At 40.4% G+C, this 23,029-nt stretch overlaps 1 protein-coding gene and 1 long non-coding RNA gene across 15 annotated transcripts in view; one reads left to right on the top strand and one right to left on the bottom strand.

Annotated features, from left to right (window-relative positions):
• pyd (zonula occludens-like protein polychaetoid) overlaps positions 1–23,029 on the top strand; it is a 95,420-nt gene that overhangs the window by 65,064 nt on the left and 7,327 nt on the right. For 7 of the 14 annotated variants that reach the window (XM_070216847.1, XM_070216849.1, XM_017158427.3 and 4 more), the window contains 7 exons: positions 11,005–11,174; positions 13,372–14,958; positions 15,978–16,578; positions 20,936–21,169; positions 21,442–22,040; positions 22,583–22,731; positions 22,790–22,889. In XM_070216847.1, the coding sequence (XP_070072948.1) occupies positions 11,005–11,174; positions 13,372–14,958; positions 15,978–16,578; positions 20,936–21,169; positions 21,442–22,040; positions 22,583–22,731; positions 22,790–22,889 (3,440 nt within the window). Of the gene's footprint in view, positions 1–7,458; positions 7,589–8,269; positions 8,710–11,004; positions 11,175–13,371; positions 14,959–15,977; positions 16,579–18,959; positions 20,564–20,935; positions 21,170–21,441; positions 22,041–22,582; positions 22,732–22,789; positions 22,890–23,029 lie in introns of those variants that run through there. The other 7 variants (XM_070216855.1, XM_070216856.1, XM_017158515.3 and 4 more) reach the window with 5 other exon arrangements.
• On the bottom strand, positions 1,250–15,581 carry LOC138913361 (uncharacterized). The gene is made up of 3 exons (XR_011419052.1): positions 15,564–15,581; positions 4,243–4,639; positions 1,250–1,627 (listed from the first exon to the last, which is right to left on the bottom strand). It is a non-coding gene; the product is annotated as an uncharacterized lncRNA (long non-coding RNA).

Below are 23,029 nucleotides of genomic sequence, written 5' to 3'. Positions count from 1 at the left end.
GCAGAACCCTCCTCATAGCCAGCAAATGCCATGCATAATCCAACACACCTGGCCCAATATCTGCGGTTTTCTTGAGCCTTTTCTCATTTGCATTCAATTAATTCCCTTTTCACAAGCCCACTTTGTGATTCATACCTCCTCTTGATGACACTTGAAGAGCTCTTTATTCTCCAGTTCCATTTTGGTTTTGTTTTACAATAAACTTCCTTTGTTTCGATTTATGCCAATTCGTTTGATTTTTCACCATAAATATTATTTTTTTTTCAGGCAGTTGGTTTTTGGGAGCTTTGTTTTTATTTATACAATTGGAAAGCTGTCGAGGCCTGATATAAGTAATTGGCTTTTTCGCTGTTTGTATTGTCTGTCATTGCATTTCCATAAAAGGAATGCAACGATGATACAGAATATTAAATTATTCAACTGAAGTTTGGTTTCTGATTTAAATGGTGAATAAATATTAAATTAAAGGAATAATATAATATTCATTTTTTATAAAATATTCTATGATATTTATGATTTTTTATAAATCATGTAATTTTTTTTTCTAATAACAAATTGACTCAGATTTTTAAATATCCCATGACTTCGTCTAGACAATATTGAATTATGCACACCTTATGATTTGACACGACTCTTAAGTGTGGGCTCGATTAGAGTCGCCTCATTTAATTTCATAGTCAAAGATTTCCCACTCGCCTCGCTTAAATGTCAAAGTTGAATTTGATTATTTAGGTCTTTGTCTTCCGCAAATTAAGAGAATTACATGTGAAAGTTACTTTCGTGGCGAATATTTAACCTGAATAAGCCAGAAAGCAGGCGAAACATGCTAACAAGCAATTTTATATGTAAATCAATCGCCGACTGAATAAAACATCAGAAATCGAAAAGTAGCGTAAAACCAAAGAACCAAAAAAGAACTTGCTAATTTCGATTCTCTTATTTTTTAACTTTACTTTTTCGCATGCTAATTGAAAGTTTTTATCGGATCTACGTACGCCTTTTATGTTGATTCGCTTTTGACCGTCTTTTTAATCGGAATTTATATGCAAAGATAAAGCCAAGATTGATGGTTTTGAGAGCCCTATGAATCATTAAAAAACCTGAAACTCAGCAATGTGCTTATAAGTAAACAAAATAGGGGAAAATCTGTTTATTTTGGTTTGAGAAATAATAAACAAATTAATATGCATTATATTTTAAAATTTTTTAAGGCTCTAATACTATTAGTTATAATTCTCGTAATTATATAATTATTTAACATTTTGCTTCTGTTTTCTCTCCCTTTCTTTGCAGGTGAGTTAAAAGTTCCTTTAAAAACAATTTGCATGCCCTTTGGGCATATTCGTGAGTATGAATAATTTTAGCATAATTAAGGGAGAAGCTTCTCTCGGCTGGTGATTCGCTGCGGGCTCATTATGGGTCTCACATGATGGATGGACTCTGGATCTGAACTCTCTCATGCATTATAAACCCTATTGGTGCTGGGTCGACGGGTCATTTAGGTTCACTTTTTTCGTAGACTTTCCAGTTGACTTCCTCTGGCAGAAACGAGATTCCATGAGATTGCACTTAATTGTGACTAGTTTGGTCCGCCAAAAGAATCATTGATGCATCAAAGGTGTGGACACTATATGCAATTACAGTGGAATAATTTCCAACAAAAAAGGAAAAAATATGTTTAAAATATGTAATAAATTGTCTCCTAATTTTTATGATTTTGTGACGCACTGTCATATTCAAAATACTGCACCCCGAAACCCATGTCAATTATTTTTGTGGGGTTTATCCAAAGTGACACCGCAGCCATGCAAATTGCACTTAAATCGATTGTGTGGGTATCGATAATCGTCTGCGGTTGTTCTTTTTTGCCGCGTTGATGGTTACCACATAGTTTGCATACATTACAAACGAGTAACATTAACTATTATGGATTTTTCCACTCTTTTTTTTTGCAAAGAGACTTTGAATGCCAAGCCTCTCGCGTGGGTTTTCTTGCTCTGTTTCGAGTCGAACACTTATATCTGCGATTTAATTGCTGAATGGAGAATAAATGAAATTGCTTTGGATAAATCATAAATATAAATACTCAATTAAATGGCAACTAATAACCTAGATAAAGTCTTGTGCAGTTATATTAATTGCGAAGGAATTTGTTTTATATTAGAATGAGTAATTAATCAGAATGTAAATTTATATAACGCGAGTTAAAGTGGAAAAGTGCTATAATGGGAATTTAAATAGCAGAGACCTAAAAAAGTCTTAGCTGTACATTATATACATAGTGAAGAATATAAAAAAGAGGATTTCACAAAGCTGATTGAAGATTCAATCATATTTGCATTCCTTGATTATTCGTATTTGTTCCTTTCAATTCGATTGACTGGATTTTCCTTTCACATTTCACATCTTCCACCCAACCATTCAAATGTATATTTTTTGCGATGGCAAAGGATCCCAAGGAAACTTCACCTTTTGCTCCACTTTTGCCTGTCGCAATGCACACACAGTGATTAGAATGTGACATAATGATTTGTTCCCGGAGACGTGTCAGTCGGCATTTTTCCAGTTCCTTTGGCACTTCATGTTTCCTTCGTCTACAATGTAGGCACATCCCTGCCCTCGCTCCTTGTTTGCCTTGGAAAATTACACACTCATTTTCAGAGTGTTTACTTTTTGCATACGGAATGAGGAGATAGTAGCAAGATGTAAGAGTCATGGAAAACCTATTCCGTAGCCTGTATCCTGTTGTATCCCATTTCCTGTTTACATATCGTTTATATACAAAAAAAAAAGGAACAGAAAAAATGGAGTAGGTGTTTGCTCTGGGCCATAGAAAGGCACATAGAGCAGCATTGTGTGTTGAGGATAACACGTCCTGACAAGTGAAAGGATGCTTGAACGCTCTTTATGCGCAGGATGACAATGGCCAGGGGACTCAGTGTTTGGCTTTAAGGATTTGGTGGGGCTAAAGATATCGACTAAGTAGGGTGATCTCTTTAAAATCGGTATTTGATGTTATCAGCTCAAGAAATCAATTAAGTATTTGCAAGTAAAGAGAGCAAGGGAAATCATAAGAAAATATTTTAGGCAACTTATATATTTAGGCTTATAATAATAATAACATTTAGGTTTTTATCTGTTGATTATAATCCGTATTTTTTCATTTTGGGTTTTTATATCCTTTAAGAGATCTTGAATATGAATAACCCCCTGACAACACATCACTTCATTCCCTTTTTGGCTTAAGAACCCATTATCGTTCGTCACATCTCTCCATCATCACCTTGCCCTTTATGGACCTCTTATCTTGACTATCGAATTTCAAGTAATACCAAATAATAGTTGATCCTGCCCTCCGAATTTAATCCTTCCTGCACTCCTGACCCAAATATATAACCTAAGGTCACTTCCATTAGACAACTAAAATCTATCTATAGGCACAGATGCATTCCCGTAGGGATTTTCATTTTCCATTTCCAAGTGGCACGCATGCGCACCATAACTCAAACACATGAACGCACTTTGCTGGAAACTCAATTGCAACGGAGTGGCGAGGGAAGGGGGGAAGTAGTGGGGTGCCTAATTTATTTATAAGAAACGAAATCTAGAGTTTTGTAGTTCAAGCACGTACCACGCACAAAGCGAAAAATAAAAAACAATAGAAAACACTCGACAAATGGGCACAGATAGAAATTCTTTCGAACAAAAAAATGCCCATGAGAGTGGCCTGAGTTTGGTTGGAAAGTTTTCATATCCAATGTATATATGTATGTATATTTATAAAGATTTTGCCGCCTATATGGTTGAATTTCACGCTGGGCCCTTCGATTGGCGCTCTTTAAGCTGACTGCAAAACATTAACACGTCGCGACGGCATAAAACCCGTTAAATGCTCCCCAAAGGACAAACGACAGACACTCAGACGCTTTATTTAGTCTGACTGAAATGCACTGGAAAAACCGAATTATATAGAGAATTTGATTTTGATTTTTTTTAATTAAAATATTTTATTTTCAAGAATATTTTCATTAAAAGGTATTGAATAAAATATGTTCTGAAAGAAACTTTAGAAAACCTTAGTTCTTTCATAGATATTCAATTTTATTTCCAGTGGCTGCGCAAAGGCAATATGCAAATTTTGTTATTGAAAAGCTCTTGGCCAAAATGGCCTCGACATGTCTCAACCCGTTCCGCCTGCTGCCGCCCACTGCCACCCACTTTCTCCCATATCCTTCCACTCACCTTGTCACGTGGCCATTACCGCCATTCCCTCGTCCTTCCGTTTGGGTAATCGCCACAGACAAGTCGTATGTCATCTACGTGGTCGACAGGATAACGTAACCTCGACCAGTTGTCGTTGTTGTGAAAATGGAAGTGCCTGTGCCGGTGCCTGTGGTGTCCTCCAATAATATCACAGTCTGCATCCTACATCCTGCGCAACCACAGACGCGCTGAAGGGGTAAAAGCCCTGTTTGATGTCGCTTAACACCCAACAGACAAGTGGCCAACTCGGGTAGAGGAACACGTTCCAAGGACCTCTGACATGCATACGAAACAGTTCCCGAAAAGAGCCACATCTGCCCCACATGCATTGTCAATATGACATTACGGTGATTCATGGGGGAATTGGCTTGGTTTGCTTTAAAGAAAATAGTGGAATTTAAAATCTATAGCTGCTAAGTATTCAAACTCGATAAACATACAATTAATTGCATCATTAAAATTTCAGAGATTTTTGAAAAAAGAGAGAAACAAACATCCTAAACAAGTGTTTGACAACCTGCTCGACAACTGATTTACGTTATAAAGCAATCTGATAATATACAAATTAATTTCGCTAGTCAATTCCAAAAGTTCCCAATAATTTGTCCAACATGTGTTGAAACACACATATATTTCTTCACTGAATGAAAGCAATACTCCGACATCTGGTGGGCCACCCTACTGCAAACAGGCCAACTAAAAACACAAACAGACTGGTTGGTGTATCATTAAACAAGAACAAAACTCGATAAAAATCCTTTGCTGGCAAACTTATTTACTTTGCTTCGTGATTCTTCGACAAATAAAATGCAACTTAAAAGAAGAAGGGGAAATAGAGGAAAAAAGCCAACTTTTTGGCAGGCCAAATTCAACAGCCCTGCCAAGTTTTAGGTATATACAAAACTTTATCCTGCGAAACGGGGAAAAAACAAAGAATATAGAGAATATAGAGAGAGAGGGGATCAAGGGAGTACTTAAATTAAAATTGTCATGGCTGATTGCATTTTCGTGTTTGTATGTGTGATGCACAAGAGTCAATTGTTTATCAATTGAGGTGCACAAAACACAAAAACCCAAAGAGCCAGCCAGCCACCACTTTTCTGGGGTTCTTCGAGTGGAATCTGTTGCAGGAACATACCATCCACATGGGTCGTGTCCCGACATGTTTTCTGCCCCTTAGGTACCTGAAATGCCCCTAGGAATATTTAAGATTCCTACCTGATCTCTTTCTCTCTGGGACCAAAGAATAGACTGTACAAGAGAGCCCACGAAGGGAAAAAGAAATAGATTAAAAATTCATTAAATCGTTGATAAATTGCGTGAGACCCAAAAACTAAATGGGTTAGTCGTTAGACCCTTTTTTCAATCTCGGTAGGTGTTGAACAGATTTAAGGCGATTTATTAGATGCGATCTGACCTGGGGCACTCTATGATTTATTTATCTGCATTGGTTTATCATTGTTTTCGGGTTGACCCCAACTATTTGTATTTTGTATATATCTATGCAATTCAATATATCCGTGGCCCAACAATATTTGCCTTTGTTTTAGTGGCTTTTTTGATGACCAAGTGTTAGACGACTGTCTTTTGTTTTTCCCCCAACTATTTTGGCACCAAGTTCCGTCGCCGACAAGAAGAAATTCTACTTTATAGGAATTCCAGACTAGAGCTCTATTGTTTGGCAGTTTTTGTGGCATTGGCAATGGCGTCAGAATCGTTTACATATTTTTTGCCATCGGCCAGAGGACAAGGGGAAAACTATGCTGATGGAGCTTGCAAATGGAAATCGTACTGCCTTGTTGATTTGCTTTTAATTTTGCATAAATATGCGCGATTCTGGAGGCGGGGATTCGGGGGGATGCTGCTGTCAGTTGCAGTCTCAGTTGCTGACAGTCTGGATGGTGGATTACTTTGCTATATATCTACATATATGAATAACTACGTACAGTACAGCATCCATAACATTAACTAGGCAGAAATTTTAAATAATTAATTTTATAGAATATCAACCAAAGAATAAGATTACATATATTTCAAGAGGTCTTAAAAATACATTATGTATCTCCATAACATATTTTTTAATAAATCATTCCCTTGGTTTCCCTTGACCAAGTTCCACTGTGCAAATGCTTATCTGCATATATGGAACCCTCTTTAAAGCTGCCTCTTGGCTTTTGCTGTCTTTAAAATTCATGAATGCAGCAATTTCTGCCTCGCTTGCACTTTAATGTGTAGAATTTAATTCACGGAATATTCTTGTGTCACTCTCGACTTCAGTAGTCGAGCGTAATGGAGTGATCTCCGTGGCTCTTTTGCTTCGGGGTCTCATGTTTGTCACTTTAAACGTTTAAACGTTTAATAAGCGATCTCTTGATTGAATTAATATGCCATTGTTGACCGGCTGCACATGATCTCGGATTGGTTCGGAGATGGGCAGATACGGGAGAGGGGTTAATTGAACTGAAGTTGCCTTTCTCAAGTGCTGAACTTTTCAACTTTTCAGCACATCTCAAGTGACGAAAAAGAAATGGAAAAAATCTTTGAATAGATGGAGATTTATTGCAGCGATTGAGGAAGTGTTAGATGCGGTTTCTTTATGATTAATGCACAAAAACATTTATAATTTTACTAAAATATTCAAAGATATAAATATGGTTTCCCTGTGCCTTGAGAGATATTCCATCTTTCTCCCCATTTGCTTTCAATTCATGATGAAATTCCTCTCTTTGTTTGATGTGGCACATCTCCTTTGATCCTCATCAGAAGTTGCAGACATTAAACCGGATCATTTTCTTTCATAGTCCCTTCTTGATAGCTCCGTTTTTAGTTCCACAGATGCGATCCACACCCAAAAACACACACACAGAAACCCCATAAAAACCCGACCCGCACTTTGTGAAACGAAACTCCAATCCGAAAATCTCTTTCATACACAATTTTATCAAATATTTTCTATTTGCCTGGCTCTCTTGCTCGGTTTGTTTACATTTTCGTGTTCGCCTTTCCGGCCTTTCAATTCAAAAGTGGAACCCATGCCAACAAGCAACACCATCCACACACCGATACGTTTGTATCTCACGGATACCAGCGGGTATTTATTCTCGTGTTTGTTTTGCGCTGCGCCTTCATTCGTTGGATCGCGTTGACTGCTGACTGCTGGCTGTAGTTTGCCTTCCACATCGTAGGTAAAAACAGTTTCGAAGCGTGTTTCAAGCCGTCAACGTCAACGGTTGCCGCCAGCGGACAACTGCGACGGCGCGACGTATCCGAGAGATACGAATACCTATCTATATATCTGCCTATCTGCACCCTCCTTCTTCAAGCTGTGTGTGTTGTTGTGTTTGTTTATTACGAAAGCGTTAATGCTAATAAGTTGGCCCAGCTGAATCAAGTGTTATCTTGAAGATATTTTAAATTTCATGCTGAATAAATGATGTCAAAAAAAAGAAGTATATTAATAAATTCGAAATCCTAAAAGAAAACCCATGTAGCAACAGGGAATCGCTAGGGTTTTCTAACAACCGGCAAACAGAAATCGTAGCCCCATGCAATCCGCAATCCAAGTCAAAAATGCAACCCGTAATGCTCAGCGGAGCGCAGCTGTGAACATTTCACTTTCGGTGCATCCACATCCAAATCCAAATCCACATCCAACAAAAGCAAGCGATTGTTGCACGCCGCTCCAAATTTGCAACGCAAAGTTGGCTGGTCATTGGCTTTTGGCTCTTGGCGGCAAGAAACCTTTTGCACGATGCAAATGTCTCTATAAAGAGAGAGATTATTCGGTGTATCTATGAGATACTTTTGCTATCCGCGTAGTATTGGTGCATATAACATGCTAATTCGCACCGAAACTTTATGGGAGTGTAAAGTATCTGCGATGACGATTCGTTCAGATATTTCTTGCCCACCAGTCAGCCATTAGCATATGCAAATCGACTTTTAATAAAATCGAAAAGAATCGCGATCGATACTGAAATCGAAACCGAACTCTAAACGCCGTGAAGTTGCAGCAAATAAGAAAAAGTTTATTTATAAATCATTACCTCAATTTGTGGGATTTTCCACAGATGAATAGGCAAATTGTGTGTGTTAACAACAATTAAAAGTGACATCAGCTTCGAAACTTTATTATCGCGAAATTCCTCGATTTTTGCATTTTATTTATTTTTTGCCCCTTGCTTATTCCCATTTGTTTTTAAAAATTATATGTGTGTGTTTGTGCTTTAAGTTCCCAAATTACGTGCATTCATATCGCAAAGCAAGCAAGTGAGATTACACTCTCTATAAACATGTCAAACGAAACCAATTGAATAATCAAATTAATTGCTTTGATTCGCTCAAAGTGCATTGTTTGAGAGACATTTCTATTTGCGGCAAACGAAACCAAATCATAAAGCAAACACAATGAAGTTTCCGGATTATGTTCCAAACAACATGTTGGTGGTAAGCAAAAAAAAACAAAAAACGGAGGCAAACATCTTAGTTTCCATATAATTAAAGTCATTAAGAGTTTGTAGTAACTGGGTCATAAATCAAGCTGCTGGAACTTAAATTATGACCTAGGCGAAGGGTGTGGTCCCAGAAACGACTAGATAAACAATCTGACGAATGCCCGAGCTTCAGCAGATGAAGGTTATTAGCATGCTACTAGAATCGGGAAAACTTCCTTGGCGGCGCACATATGACAAGATTAATTATGGGCTATATCTGCTATATAAAGAAAGTCTTTAGCGCACGCCTTCCTTTGGCTGCACACCATTAAATTTCCAACTAATTTCACTAGCAATTAAGTTAATTATAATTTTACCGCCCCCATCAAAATGCACAAACTCGGTCAAAAATCCAGCAACGTTTTCATAAATCTTCTTTCATGTTTTCGCCTCCCTCGGTTTTATTTTTATTCAATGCAAGCCAAGCATATCCGAAGATTTCTGGGCAGATGTGGAGTCAGTCTGATGCAAATTCATATATATATATAGTAGGTTTTATACACCTGCAGCAGACTTCAGGCTTTATAAATATTTATTAACTTTAGACTGGCCCACGCGACTGCACAAATTTGTATTTTTGTTAGTTAATTTTGTTTATTATTTATACCAGCCCACGCGTGGAATGTTATTCCGAGTTTTTGTAAGTGGATGCGTCGTGTTGCGTCTGTCTGTTAAAATTTTGTTTTAATTTTTTGTGGCGCCCACCTGAGACAGGCATGAAAATTTCGCTTTAATTTTGGTTTTGTTTTTTAGGGGATTGGCTGGCTCGCCGAGCGACAGATTCGAAATTGATTGCAGTTTCGGAATCGGAATCGTTTTCGGTGGAGTTTTTGTCGAGTGAATCACGGTGAATTGAATGCAAGCGGGATTGGGAAAGAGCTTGATGGGATTTGATTTTAATTGATTTATCTCCATTGTATATTGGATTTGTGTAATGATTGAGTTGGATCTCTCAATTGAGTTTGCCCATATGGGGGTAGTGTGTCGAATTGGGCTTTGGGTGCCGCCCATCACCTGCTGTGAGGGTAAATGAAGGCAAACTAAAATGATTTTGTGATTGCAGGTGGTAAATTGGGTGAGGAAATGCGTGCAGCCGATAGAAATCATTAATTTAATTGAGTTGTTGAACGCAAACTAAATGTAATTGTTTTGCCCAGCTAAACAAGTTTTAATGAGTTTATATAGTTCCCTTGTAATCTTAATACACAAGCAAAAAGCTTTGGGAAAAATGTAATAAAACTTTAATGATATGAGAAGGTTCTCTTTAGTCATTATTCATAATTAAAACAGAAAATTCGAGAAGTGAATGAAATTTCTTTTGCTGACATTAAAAAGTGAATTTACATACATTTATCTCACATTTCTAGTTCATCGTAAAGATCTCTTCTCTTTTATAACTCGACCTCCTTTGTGCCGAACAAAATGATTTACATCCCCAGGTTTATGTATTTAGATTCCACTTCATTCATACCATTTCCAAAAAGAATTCAAACGTAAACAAATCGTTTTCAGCTTTATTTAGTTCCGCTTTGTGTCAGGTGGCTCAGTCACAAAAACAACAGAAATGAAAAAGTCGACAGATTTCCATTCAGTCACAGCGGGTGCACACACACCCAACAACTCCTGTTTCCTCCATTATTTTTATTATTATTCATTCTACAACTAACCACTACCCCTTCTACGCAAACGCATTTCTGCTGGAACCTCTAGTGCATAAAATTGAATCGTGTCCAAATGGCTGAGCGTTCATGGGTCGTTCTAGGGCCTGGGCAACAAGTCGCCGTATAACAACGAGTATGTAAAAAAAAAGTAATGGAAAAACGGAAGTCACATGTGCATTTCCGCCTGGCAGCCGTCCTTAACAAATTCCAATTAAATTATATTGAAATAAATTGAAAAAGACAGCGGAGGAAAAAGTTTTCACTCACGAAATTTGTCTATTTGAGACTTTTAACTAGATTTTAGGAATAAGTGGGTTTTATAACAGAAAATGTAATAATAGCACTACATATTTTTTTTAAATTTTCTTTATGAGTGTAATTAATTTTAAAACTTTCTAAGATATCAATTATATATTTTTTAGTCACAAAATTTTTAATTAGGAACTTTTAACTAGATTCTAGGAATTAAACCAAAATGTTATAGTGGGTTTTATAACAGAAAATGTGATAATATTATATTCTTAAGTTTTTTATATGATTGTAATGATTTTTGAGACTTTCTAACATATAATTTTTATATTTTTCAGGGTGATCGAACCACCTGGGAATACCACACAGTGGCGGTGACTCGGGTGCCGGGCTATGGATTCGGCATCGCCGTTTCCGGTGGACGTGATAATCCGCACTTCGCCAACGGCGATCCCTCGATAGCAGTTAGCGATGTGCTGAAAGGTGGCCCCGCCGAGGATCGATTGCAGTAAGTATCAAACACCCGACTGTCGAGATGACTCAACAGAAGTAACTGACCCCTTAGGAAGTAGGCCCGTCTCAATGCATTTTGAATTATTATCTGGCAGGAAATTAATTGTTGTTCGGGATATGTCCGACATGCTGAATGGGCCCCCATGCAGGCTGATCAAATAAAGTGCAGACTCAGCAGTACTAGTAGTTCCCTCCTCCAAAACGGGCATTATAAATTCCCCACATGCCGCTGACAATTGACATCGTTAATCTTGGGCTTAGAACTCTTTTTTCCTCTTTTTATCCCCACTCCTTTGAAAATAAAACCCGAAATGCGCACACTTCAATACCTAAAACTCACGTAGCCGGGCCCAAAAAAAAGATATAATTAAACCAACGCCTTGACAGCTTCAACTCGCTGCCTCCGAAGCTGTTTCTCTGGTCGATAATAAAAATTCCGAAGCGTTTTTCAATAGACGGCGAGCGGCCAAAGGCAAAGGCCCTTGGCCAGACCCCAGTGATTACAAACTTGTCATAATCTTTTTTCCCAAGAAACTATTTACCCTGGCCCAGACATGCAGGGAACTATTTTCACGTCTTCCCTTACCTGAGCCGAGTCGTCTGCGCGGGGGATTTCAAAAGGAAAATCCCGCTGCCGAGGCTGGAAAAATGTTTGCCAAGTGTGCGGAGACAAGTGGAAATTAGCTGCAGCCCAGCACATGTCTCTGCAAGCTGGCTGAGAGCATGTGGGTTCATTATGGGCAAAGTTTCACTGTTATGCAGCTTAGTAGCTGGTATACACAAAGAAAAATTTGATTCAATTAGGAAAACATATTTTAGAAAGAAGATTCATTAAAAAGCTGATACATACGTGCATAATGTCTGAAAATCTTTAAACTCTTTTTCCAAAAAATCTTTATTTAAATTCTTTATAAAATAAATACAGCATATTTCATAAATTGGCTTTACTTAGGACAATATATTTTATATAGCAATGCTTGAGTAAACGGATTGTTACCGATTTAACAAAAATTATCCCTTCAATTTCTTTATATTACCTATACATTTATAATATAAATAATTTTACTTCCTTTTTAAAGCAAAGTTTTTCTTATATTATTTTTACAAGGCACCTAAATTACATAAGATTTTTTTCTGAGTACATAAGTTGGTTTTCCCAACCCAACTCATACCGCTCCAAGCCGCATTTTCCGCATTTTTGGCCGGCTTAATTGTTAAGCCGCTCCGACCACCAGACTCAATGGTTCCATCGACGGACCGAAAGTAAAACTCGGCTGCCGCTTCTTTCTGCACTCGTAGACAACTTAATTATGGATATGTTTCGCCTCAGACATGCAATATAATTTCTATCATTAACCACTTTGTCTGCCGCGACGAGCGCAAAACATACACTTAATGTATCTGTATCCAAAAGTATAACATTCTTGTCGTTAATTCGTCATGTGCTATTTACTATTACATTTTTACTTTTCATTCCACCACTTTTGTGTTCCGTTCCAAGAACGGACCGTAATTGTTCAGGTCTGTACAAACAGACCATGCGATATTCTTTGGAAATCCACGGAAGCCGCTTAGCAGACGCCTCTATTCTTGGCTCTCGATTCTCGACACTCGATTCTCGACACTCGATTCTCGGCTCTATTACTTCCAGTCTAGTCATGCTGAAGAGCTCAGACAATTGCCTGTTTATTAGCGTATGTCTTCAATCCAAGTCTAACCTGATTTCACTTCGAGTTTCTGGGGGAAGTCTGATCTGTACCTGCCCGATCGCATTGCACTCAATGGTCCGAAACATTTTGAATTTCCAGTGTGCTACTGTTTTAGATACCCTGTATGGCATTGATTTTGAGGGTCGTATGCGATAATCTTATTTATTTAATTTCTTATTATCTTATTTAGGTCAAAATGATAGTGCTTTATAGCTGATATGAAAACTTAAGTGACCTTTAAATAATATATTTCCTGGGTATTTCCAAGTTGCAACTCTCCTAAAATGTTTTCCTTAATTATGGCTGCAGGTCTAATGACTGCGTAAAACTGGACAAGGTCGTTTCTAATGACCTGCATAAAAGCAGAAACTTCAGGTTCTCTACTTTGGTCACGATTCGGCCATTAGGGCAGGGTTTACGAGCTACCCGACAATTACCAAGATCCATATTACCCAGTACTATATGCCCCTTCCTCTCTTGCAGAGTCAACGATCGGATAATATCGGTGAACGGCGTCAGCCTGGAGAACGTGGAGTATGCGACGGCGGTGCAGGTGTTGCGGGATAGTGGCAACACGGTGCAACTGGTGGTCAAGCGGCGCGTGCCCCTGAATCCCATTAATCCCGGCGGCGGAGCAGTGCAGCATCAGCATTCGCATAGCCTCAGTTCGGTGGGTCTGGTGGCCAATGGAGGTGGAGGAGTGGTGGGTGCGCCCACCCCGCTGACGAGCCTCAGTCAACCCAACTCGCTGAACTCCTCGCTGGTGCAGAATGCCAGCGGTGGGCAGCCCATCAAGGTGACTCTAACGAAGGGCGGCAAGAAGGATGACTACGGAGTGGTTCTGGGCTGCAGGCTCTTCGTCAAGGAGATCTCCTCCAAGGCACGCGAGCAGCTGAATGCCAATGGTTATAGTCTGCAGGAGGGCGACATCATCACCCGCATCCACAACACCAATTGCGGCGATACGATGAGCTTGAAGGAGGCCAAAAAGATCATCGATGGCTGCAAGGAGCGATTGAATCTGGTCGTCCTGCGGGACATCACCAACCAAGCAGCTGTTAGTCAACTGAATCTGAACAACTCATCGGTGAGCCATCAGGCGGCGGCGGGAAATATATACGCCAGTCATCAGCCTCAGGTTTCCGGATGCAGCAGCAGCAACAACAACCTGGAGGATCCCTATCTGCCGGGCGGAGCCAGTTACTCCTCGCAGAATCTCTACGTCCAGCCGCCTACGCGCACCTCAAATGGTCCGCCGACCATGAATGGCAATGGTTTGAACGAGGAGAAGAGCAATCTCACGCCGCGCGGTCGCTCGCGGGGACCCATAATGGATGGGGTATCGCTGCAGCAGCTGGACAGACCGGTGACCCCGACAAGGGGCAGAAGTGCCGGCGGTGGCATCGATGAGCCGCCGCGTCCACCGCCGCCGCGAGGAACTAGTGGCGGAGCGGCCCAGGAGGATTTCTACAGCTCGCGGAGGCAACTGTACGAGGAGCGACAGAGCGCCGAGCCGCGATTCATTTCCTTCCAGAAGGAGGGAAGCGTGGGCATCCGCTTGACCGGCGGCAATGAGGCCGGCATCTTTGTGACTGCCGTACAGCCAGGATCACCGGCATCGCTGCAGGGCCTGATGCCCGGCGACAAGATCCTCAAGGTCAACGACATGGACATGAACGGAGTGACGCGCGAGGAGGCCGTGCTCTTCCTGCTCAGCCTGCAGGATCGCATCGATCTGATTGTGCAGTACTGCAAGGAGGAGTACGACGAGGTGGTGACCAACCAGCGCGGCGACTCCTTCCACATCAAGACGCACTTCCATTGCGACAATCCCTCCAAGGGCGAGATGGCCTTCAAGGCGGGCGATGTCTTTCGGGTGATCGATACGCTGCACAATGGTGTGGTGGGCTCCTGGCAGGTGCTGAAGATCGGTCGGGGTCACCAGGAGATGCAGCGTGGCGTGATACCGAACAAGTCGCGGGCCGAGGAACTGGCCACGGCCCAGTTTAATGCCACCAAGAAGGAGATGAATGCCAACGAATCGAGGGGCAACTTCTTCAGGCGACGACGGTGAGTTTGAAGGACCTTTAAATAAGGGTTGGTAAAAAAATCGATACTATCGATGGTTTTAATATTTAGGAAACATCTATGGTTTGAACCCACAATCGATTCTATCGCTCAAAAAAAATATTGTAATTTTACATGCAACTTTTGGTATATTTTAAGAAGAAAAACAAGAGAGAACGCTATAGTCGGGTGCCCCGACTATCAGATACCCGTTACTCAGCTAAAGGGAGTGCGAAAGAGATGGAGAAAAACTTTGATCCGCCGTAACTTTTTAACGAATGGTCCGATTTAAAAAATTTCTTCTACATTTCGATAGGTATTGATAAACACAATAAAACTGCATTTTTACTTTTCCAAAATATTGAAATTTTTAAAATCGTATATATGCGATTGTGGGCGTTAGAGGGGGCGTGGCACCCTTTTGAAACAAACTTGCGCTGCGTAGGAACTCCTAGAATCTGCATGCAAAATGTCAATCTTCTAGCTTTTATAGTTTCCGAGATCTCAGCGTTCATACGGACAGACGGACAGACAGACAGACGGACAGACGGACAGACGGACATGGCTAGATCGACTCGGCTAGTGATCCTGATCAAGAATATATATACTTTATGGGGTCGGAAACGCTTCCTTCTACCTGTTACATACTTTTGCACGAATACAATATACCCTTTTACTCTACGAGTAACGGGTATAAAAACATTTTAACGACGGTATTCGATTTTGGTTTCACTTTAATCACTGTACAAGTTAGAATTGAAAAATTTTTTTATAATTATCCTGGATTTTTGGAATTTGTTTAAATAGTGGCCACCATCGATTTTCAATAATTTTTTTTCAAAATTATCCTGGATTTTTTGCAATTTGTTTTTTATTTTCTTTAATTTTCGATACTATCGATAGTATCGATGGTGATCACCATCGATAGCCAAAAACATCGATAATGTACACTATCGATTTTTTAACAACCGTACTATAAATGGGTTGGGTCCCTATAATAACCTTTATTTCTTAACCTACAGCTCAACGCATCGTCGCTCGAAGAGCCTCTCCCGCGAGAACTGGGACGATGTGGTCTTCTCCGACAGCATCTCCAAATTCCCCGCCTACGAGCGTGTCGTCCTGCGCCATCCTGGCTTCGTGCGACCTGTGGTGCTCTTTGGACCCGTTTCCGACCTGGCCCGCGAACGCTTGGCCAAGGATTTCCCCGACAAGTTTTCCACTCCTCTCCAAAATGAAGACGACAAGTCGGCGGGAACTAGTGGAAAGTGCCGCATCGTACGACTATCGAATATTCGCGATGTGATGGATCGCGGAAAGCATGCCCTCCTCGATATCACACCCAATGCGGTGGATCGGCTGAACTACGCCCAGTTCTATCCGGTGGTCATCTTCCTGAAGACGGACAGCAAGCACGTGATTAAGCAGCTGCGCCACGGACTCCCCAAGGCGGCCCACAAGAGCTCCAAGAAGCTGCTGGAGCAGTGCCAGAAACTGGAGCGCGTCTGGTCGCACATCTTCAGCACCCAGATCGCGTTGAGCGACGAGGAGTCCTGGTACCGAAAGTTGCGCGATTCGATCGATCTGCAGCAGAGCGGCGCCGTCTGGATGTCCGAGTCCAAGGTGAGTCTTTGGATCTCTCTTTGTATACAATTTAGGTCCATCCTAGTTGTTGTCTGCGTATTGTCCAATGTAGTTAGTCCCTAAGTCTAATTCAAACTTTGTAATATCTAACTTGACGATGTCTTAACTGCCCAAAAAGGTGATGGGAAAGTATAGTTTCTGAAACAATATTAAAAACTATAGTTTCATACTATATAGAATAGTAGATACTAGATGCCTATCTACTATTAGGAGATATACCATACACGATTTAAAGTAAAGAGGAGATTAACCTTTTAAACTCGTCCGTTTTTTAAATTTAAAGTAGGGTTAACAATGATTTCCCATAAGATTTCAAGGTTTTAACCCTACTTTAAATTTAACTAACGGACAAGAAAACGGCCCTAATTCAAAATTGCTCCTTCAGTTAAAAATCTCTTAGAAATTTCTCTACACCTAAAGCTCTAATTAGTTAAGTAACCCAAAGTAACTCACGAAAACGATGATATATTTACCAAAAGAATTTCAGTTCTGTAACTTGCGAGAATGCGTTTTAATTGGAAAACCAGTTTGACTTTAATTTTTCCTCCCAGTAATACAAAAAACATTACTTAGCACATTTAGAGGTCAATTAGCATATACACCAAACTCTTAACTAAGGTGTGTTTCAAAATTATACGACACCAACACACTTATTTTTGGAAATTTTTTAGCGTTGTTGTTGTCTATAGAAAGCGAAACATTTAAATGCAGATCGAAAGAACAATGTATGATGTGTACGAAAAAAAATACCACGCGTCCTTCATCCTCTTTTTAAGGATTTACCGCTAATTTTTCGAAATATAGTCTATTTTTCGGCTATGTGCGATCGTTTCATAATTATACGACACCATCGATTTTTTCCGGTTCCAATGATCAAACTTGACCGAAATTTTTTTTCTGGTTAAATATAAACCAAAAGGTTCCATTTTGAGAGTAATCCAGCCCAAAGGTCCTTTCAATCTTCAACCAATACATAAATATTGAATATGTCTCTCTACACCTTAAAAAAGTAGTTTTTCGAAGTCATATCCCACAATTCGTCTTAACTTTTGTCTGGTCAATATTCTTAGCACTTTTGAATCAAATAAAAATCCTTTTCAGTTCATTACATGCACGAAACAGACCTCAAAAATCTTTTTTTAAAGGATTGCCCTTTTGGAACCAAACTGTTTTATTCCAAAAATATTTGATTTTGGGCGATACTTTCTGTCAGAATGCAAAAATTTGTTCTTCAAAACCTTAATAAACTTTCCACATTTCACGATTGGAACATTTTAAATGCGATCACCAGTCTGCGCCCCCCGAATGAAATCCCATGGAGAAAACACTCAAATTCGTATGAAAAAATTTCGAAAAAACTTCAAAGTGGCGCAGACTGGTGATCGCATTTAAAATGTTCCAATCGTGAAATGTGGAAAGTTTATTAAGGTTTTGAAGAACAAATTTTTGCATTCTGACAGAAAGTATCGCCCAAAATCAAATATTTTTGGAATAAAACAGTTTGGTTCCAAAAGGGCAATCCTTTAAAAAAAGATTTTTGAGGTCTGTTTCGTGCATGTAATGAACTGAAAAGGATTTTTATTTGATTCAAAAGTGCTAAGAATATTGACCAGACAAAAGTTAAGACGAATTGTGGGATATGACTTCGAAAAACTACTTTTTTAAGGTGTAGAGAGACATATTCAATATTTATGTATTGGTTGAAGATTGAAAGGACCTTTGGGCTGGATTACTCTCAAAATGGAACCTTTTGGTTTATATTTAACCAGAAAAAAAATTTCGGTCAAGTTTGATCATTGGAACCGGAAAAAATCGATGGTGTCGTATAATTATGAAACGATCGCACATAGCCGAAAAATAGACTATATTTCGAAAAATTAGCGGTAAATCCTTAAAAAGAGGATGAAGGACGCGTGGTATTTTTTTTCGTACACATCATACATTGTTCTTTCGATCTGCATTTAAATGTTTCGCTTTCTATAGACAACAACAACGCTAAAAAATTTCCAAAAATAAGTGTGTTGGTGTCGTATAATTTTGAAACACACCTTATCAATAACTGAAATTTAGACGACAGAAAAACGAATGTTGTATTAAAGTTAATAATTTAGTACAATTTTAGTTACACCGATGATATCCCAACCTAGTAATTCCCAACTTAATTAATACCTATTTATCTTGAACTAATTTTAAAACCTTTTTAACTATATAATTTCTACAAATGGTTATGGTCAATATTCTAATTTATACTTTCGAAACTTTTTCTTATTCGTTTTTTAAAACACACAAACACACATATACAAACATGCCCATGATTGTTGTGAACAAATCGTAAAAATAAAAAAAAATCATTAACATAGTTCCCCGATTCCCCCAACGAAATGTTATTCCCACCCTACATCGCCCAACCCTGCAAGTTGGCCTGCTGCCGCCCCATTTCATCGACCTCAGTGCCACGCTACTCGCAGAATCTCAATCTCAACCAGAATCCGAGTAAACCCTATTCGAATAGCCCGCCGCCGCCACGTCCACCGCCCGTTGGCTATGCCCACAGCCAGAGTTTGGGCGAAAAGCCCCGGGATCGGAGATCCTCCTATATGATGGTGCCGCTGATAAAGCCCGCTTCCTCGATGCCCAGTGGCCTGGCACCGCCCGCAGATCCTGCTCCCATAATGCCTTTAGAAGATGGTATCCTGGCCATGGATGGCTCAACGTCGAATTCCCAGTACCACAGCTCCCAGCCGAATCTCATGAGCCAGAGTTTCCTCAACTCGAACTCGAGGGGCTTTCAACCCGGACCAGCTGCTCCGGTCAGCCGCTATGGATTGCGAACCAATGCCCAGGTGGAGCGTAGGACCACGCCCTACTACTACCACGAGCTGCTGCTGCAGAAGAATCTCTTCGATTCCAGTCTGAATCTCCTGCCGGATAATCAGGCCAAGAACAAGAATAGTAATCTGCAGACGGAACAGCAGCAGCAGCAGCAAAAGGCACCGATGGCCAAGCCACAGCAGCGATTCATTGGCAATGGTCAGGGGAGAAGCCAATACTCCTCCTCCTCGGGATCACTGAGCAATCTTCTGGGCAACGGCAGTGGCAATGGGTTGAGCAATGGTCATGAGAGCAGTGATGGCACTTTGGCTGGGGATGAGGGCAGCTTCACGCTGGCCTTTAATAATCTCACCAATCAGATAGCCAGTCTCAATAATTCAAGTAGCCTAAACAACAATAATAATAACTGTAGCAGCAACAACAGCAACATTAATAATAACAATATTAGCCATGTTAATAATGCTGATTCCAACAACAATGTTGGCCAAAGTAACGAATGCATTGCATGAGAATCGGTGTTAATTTAGTTGAAAGGGGTCCAGAGAATGAAGATCTATCATTCGCGTTGGGACACAGCACTCTTCAACTGAATCTTCTCTATCCACCCTACCCTAAATCGCATGTAGTTGTTTGTACTAAATTATTCATAAGGCCCGAATCTCCTCAAGTAGCATGATCAAGAACAATAATATTGTGTGTAGACCGCTATTCGATAGATATGTACATATAAATGTGTGTAATTGTGAAGCTAAAAGCATGTAGAGAGATCATGAATATCATATATGTAACCCTAGAAAAGAAAATTGTCATTCCAGCGGGGAGAAGAAAGTATAATCTTTGCATTTCTTACACTCCGAAACATTTCCACTTTTTAACCCCCAGCGAATGACAGTTTCTCCACTCCAACTCTCACCCTCCATATATCCAAAATGGAAACCCTATTTGACATACATATTTAGGCTTAAGTATATACGCAAAAATCGCCATACAAATTTTTGCCAATATTTTTATAAAGTTGCTAACTAAATGTTTTTCGTTTCATTTGTTTCTTTTATTTACATACCAAAAAAAAACAACCACAAAAACCAAATATACATCATCATGGTCATTCCCCGCTTAATCACCCGTAAAACCCGATGCATATATTAAACCAAAACACCACCAAAATAATCAAAAATGTCCTCGTCCAAAACTAAAAACCAAAAACTATATTCAAAATACCAAATATCTTGTGTTCGTCCACACATTACGTATCCAAATGCTTCGCAATCGAACGCCGTTCAATCAATCGACTCGAATCGAATCAATCGACCAATCAATCAATCACGACTTTCAATGTTTCATATACGTTTCTTGTTGCTGTTCTTGCGTTTTATTTATATTATCGAAACAAATGTTGGTTGCTCTCAACGCGCTAAATTTGACATCCGAAAAAATCAACGAAACAACCGCTAAAATGCAATTAACTCTTGCCAAAAAAAATCCACAAAATGCCCAACCCCAGCCCGTAGAATCCCTCTCCGACGATTTCCTATTCCCCATGACCACATCCCGACTCTCGTATGCATCAAGTCCCGAATCCGATTTGGAACTGAGTCCCGGCCCATCCGCATCATTGTCGCTTGGCAATTTGCCGCAGTTGGTTAAAGCGAGCTCAGATCCATCGATTGCCACTAATCAGGATAACTTGGATAGGGATAGAGACATAATTGGTGAAGGACTACCACCTCCATATACGGTAAGAGGTCGAGAAAACAAACATAAAACAGAAAATAAAAAACAAACTCAAACTAAGAAATAAACTTGGCATGCGCTTCCACTAAAAACAAACAAAGAGTTTACAAGCGCCCTAATAAAATGCATTAAAATAAGAAAAGGTCAACAAAATCTTATTTATGGGAAATAATATTTTCCAATAATATTCTCTGGTTTTTGTTGACCTTAACCACCTATTAACTAATCTATTTCGCCACCCACTCACGAACCCTTGCAATGCTGCACCTGCCACAGGTACCCTACGACCATGGTGTCCCCGCGAATCCCAATCGCCGCCAGACGATGGACTCCAGCAAGTACAGCATCTACGGCACCAATGTGCCACCGCAGCCGCAGCAGCCCGGCAGCGGAGGAGCAGGAGGAGATCCGAGTGCGGTGAGGCCACAATCCCTCTACGGGATCAATGCCCCCGATCTGCCGCCTCGCATCGATCGTCAGTCGAAGCCGGGGGATATGCCCCTGAACACCTCGGGCTCGTCGTCGCGAAACGGAACCCTGGGTCGCAGTGCCCAGGAGCGTCTGTTCGGCAAGGCTGTGGTTCAGGACGACGTCCAGGCGGAGTACATTACCCGAAATGCTCTCGTTGGCTCCGTGGGAGCAGTCGAATCCCTGGATCGCCAGCAGCAGCAAACGCATGCCTCCTTGGAGCGTCAGGCCCGCTTGAATGCCCAACTAAAGGCCAACGGAGGCGGAGGAGGCACTGGAGGAGGTGCGTCCACGTATGACAGTGTGTCCAGCTACGATTCGTACAACAATACACAAATGGCCATGCAGAACCTGGGCCGACTGGGTCCCAATGCACCCGACGATCTCAAATCAGTGCCAAATGCAAGGTGAGTTGGTTGAATAAGCAATATATGATTATACCCGTTACTCGTAGTGTAAAAGGGTTATTGTATTCATATTCAAAGTATATATATTCTTGATAGCCATGTCCGTCTGTCCGTCTATCCGCCTATATGAACGCTTAGATCTCGGAAACTACAAAAGCTAGAGGGCTGAGATTTCCCACACATATTCTTGGGCTTCCTGCGCAGCGCAAGTTTATTTCAGCAGAGCGCCACGCCCCCTCTAACGCCCACAATCGCCCACTAACGAGTTTAAGTGTCTGGCGCCCACACATTTAAAGATTTCCGAAAAGTATAAATGCAATTTTGTTGTGTATATTTATACCTATCAAAATGTAGAAGACATTTTTTAAATCGGACCATTCATTAAAAAGTTATACGCAATCAAAATTGTTTATATATCTTTCTTCCTCGCACTCCCTTTAGCTGAGTGACGGGTATTAGATAGTCGGGACACCAACGCGACTATAGCGGTTTCTCTTGTTTTTATTTATAATTTATAAATAAAATTTCTAAAATTATTCCAGTGGTCGCCCCTTGCCTCCGGTGGGTCAGTCGCACGACTACGGACGTACACCCCACGATCATCGCAGTTTTGGCGGACCCAACGATCTGAACCGCCAGAGCAGTCCAGGCAGACCCCATTATCATGAGATGAACGCGTCCCGTAATATTGGTAAGTTCTTAAAACTATTATATGGAATTACAAATAAAATAATATTATAATAAATCAGATCCACGCAATGGCACTCCACAACGTCCCTCGAATCTGGGCCTAGAAAGCAGCCCTCGCAAGCCTTTGGTGGAGACAAAAACGGATTACGGCAAATACAGGTATGATCTTTTAAGCGAAATGTATTATTTAGTATATCCCCCAGAAATTGTACATATTGCGAGGCTCTGTGAAAAATATAAACAAACTACTCTTTACTTTCTCTTTCTTCTGCGCCGTCGTTATTTGTCAACTCACTCGC

The sequence above is a fragment of the Drosophila takahashii genome, chromosome 3R (assembly GCF_030179915.1).
Source record: "Drosophila takahashii strain IR98-3 E-12201 chromosome 3R, DtakHiC1v2, whole genome shotgun sequence".
NCBI classification, from domain to species: Eukaryota; Metazoa; Arthropoda; class Insecta; order Diptera; family Drosophilidae; genus Drosophila; species Drosophila takahashii.
This window is presented reverse-complemented; position numbering and strand designations above follow the sequence as displayed.